The sequence below is a fragment of the Rhea pennata genome, chromosome 7 (genome assembly GCF_028389875.1).
Source record: "Rhea pennata isolate bPtePen1 chromosome 7, bPtePen1.pri, whole genome shotgun sequence".
In the NCBI taxonomy this organism is placed as follows: Eukaryota; Metazoa; Chordata; class Aves; order Rheiformes; family Rheidae; genus Rhea; species Rhea pennata.
Genome location: NC_084669.1, coordinates 35,605,132 through 35,606,629, shown reverse-complemented (window position 1 = coordinate 35,606,629; position 1,498 = coordinate 35,605,132). Strand labels below are relative to the sequence as shown.

The following is a 1,498-nucleotide window of genomic DNA, read 5'->3' as shown; positions in this document are numbered from 1 at the left end:
ACATTGCAAACTACTTATTCTTTTATTAAACAATAATAAGCAATTTTCAGACGATTCTGGAGGAACGTACGATTTTTTTCCCTTTTTTTCTTCTTTTTTTTTTCTTACAAGATGCTATAAAAATAATCCTGTCTGATATCTGGAAAGAAACCTGAGAGGTACACAGGCTGCTCATAGAACTGCTTTCCCTCTCACTTTTCACATAATTCTTTTTAAAAAAGTGGTTTGTGTGTGTGCGCGTGCAAAACTAAAGCTGCATCAAATATGAAAACCTGCAAGTCCAGTCATTTGGATTCAGGTTTAGAATCGAATGTTCAGTGCAGAAGTGGACCAGGCTGTGTTGTGAAATGCGGCTCAGAAAGGATGGAGAACGCTGCAAAGAGAAGACTGGCTGCCAATGCCAGGGAGAGGAGGCGGATGCAAGGACTGAACACAGCCTTTGATCGTTTGAGAAAGGTAGTTCCACAGTGGGGTCAAGATAAAAAACTCTCCAAGTATGAGACCCTTCAGATGGCTTTAAGTTATATCATGGCTCTCACTAGAATACTTGCTGAAGCAGAAAGATACAGTACAGAAAGAGAATGGATTAATCTTCACTGTGAGCACTTTCATCCAGAGAGCTACCACCAGTATATGGGACAAAAAATGGCAACGGAAGGTGATTCTTATGCGCAGAGACTATTCAGCTATCATCCTGAACACTTTCAGATAGCTAATTAGAATTTATTTTAAACTAAATATATTCAGGAGGCTAGATGTGTAATCTAATAATTGGAAAGAATTAATCTGCTTGAATAAGGTAATATTGGCATTATAATAGCTCATTCTTTTTCACATCTTATAGTGATTTGACAAAATAAATTTACTTCGAAAACTTTAAATCAATATGCACTTAAGGAGGTTGAATTTATTTGTTTTTACTGACAGAAAACTTGTAGTTTTAATGCCAAATATTTCTGACAATGCCTTCCTAGTTCATTTGATTCTTTTATTAAATAACGCTTTTTTTAATGTGATGAATCAGGACAATATTTTACAGATCATGGGCCAAGTTGGCCCATGGTATAACTAGATGAGATAGTACAGGCTACTCTTTTTTTTGTTTTTTTTATGTCAGCTTTAAAGTTGTGTTGTGTTTTGTTTTGTTTTCACATTAATCACTCCCATGGAAAAAAGTTTTATAGTGTATTGGAGTTCTAATCCTCAGAGAACCAACTTTCTTAAACTTTGTAAGTTTGACTTATGGGTTCCAGGCAAAGTTGTGTAGGTTTGCTTTAATCCAGTTTATGGTATCTCTTGTATGCTCAAAACAGAGCTAACCTCAAAACATGTACAGAATATTATTTTAAATGGCTGTAAGAGCAAATGTGATTATATGCTGTAAATGAGAATGCTTGTGTGAAAATAGGCTAAGCTTGGTTTTTGTAGGCTTTACTAACAATGTTTGTGGGGCTTTTAGTTCTTGGTTTTTAAGTTTTATGTTATCTGGAAACAATAA

The 1,498-nt window shown here is 35.0% G+C and overlaps 1 protein-coding gene across 1 annotated transcript; it reads left to right on the top strand.

Annotated features, from left to right (window-relative positions):
* The first annotated feature begins 264 nt into the window (after window positions 1-264).
* Window positions 265-720, top strand: ATOH7 (atonal bHLH transcription factor 7). Its single transcript, XM_062580584.1, has one exon. The coding sequence runs from the start codon at window positions 265-267 to the stop codon at window positions 718-720; it is 456 nt and encodes a 151-aa protein (XP_062436568.1).
* The last annotated feature ends 778 nt before the right edge of the window (window positions 721-1,498 follow it).

Coding starts and splice junctions, on each gene's coding strand:
- ATOH7 (XM_062580584.1), top strand. CDS start 265: ATGAAAACCTGCAAGTCCAGTCATTTGGATTCAGGTTTAGAATCGAAT.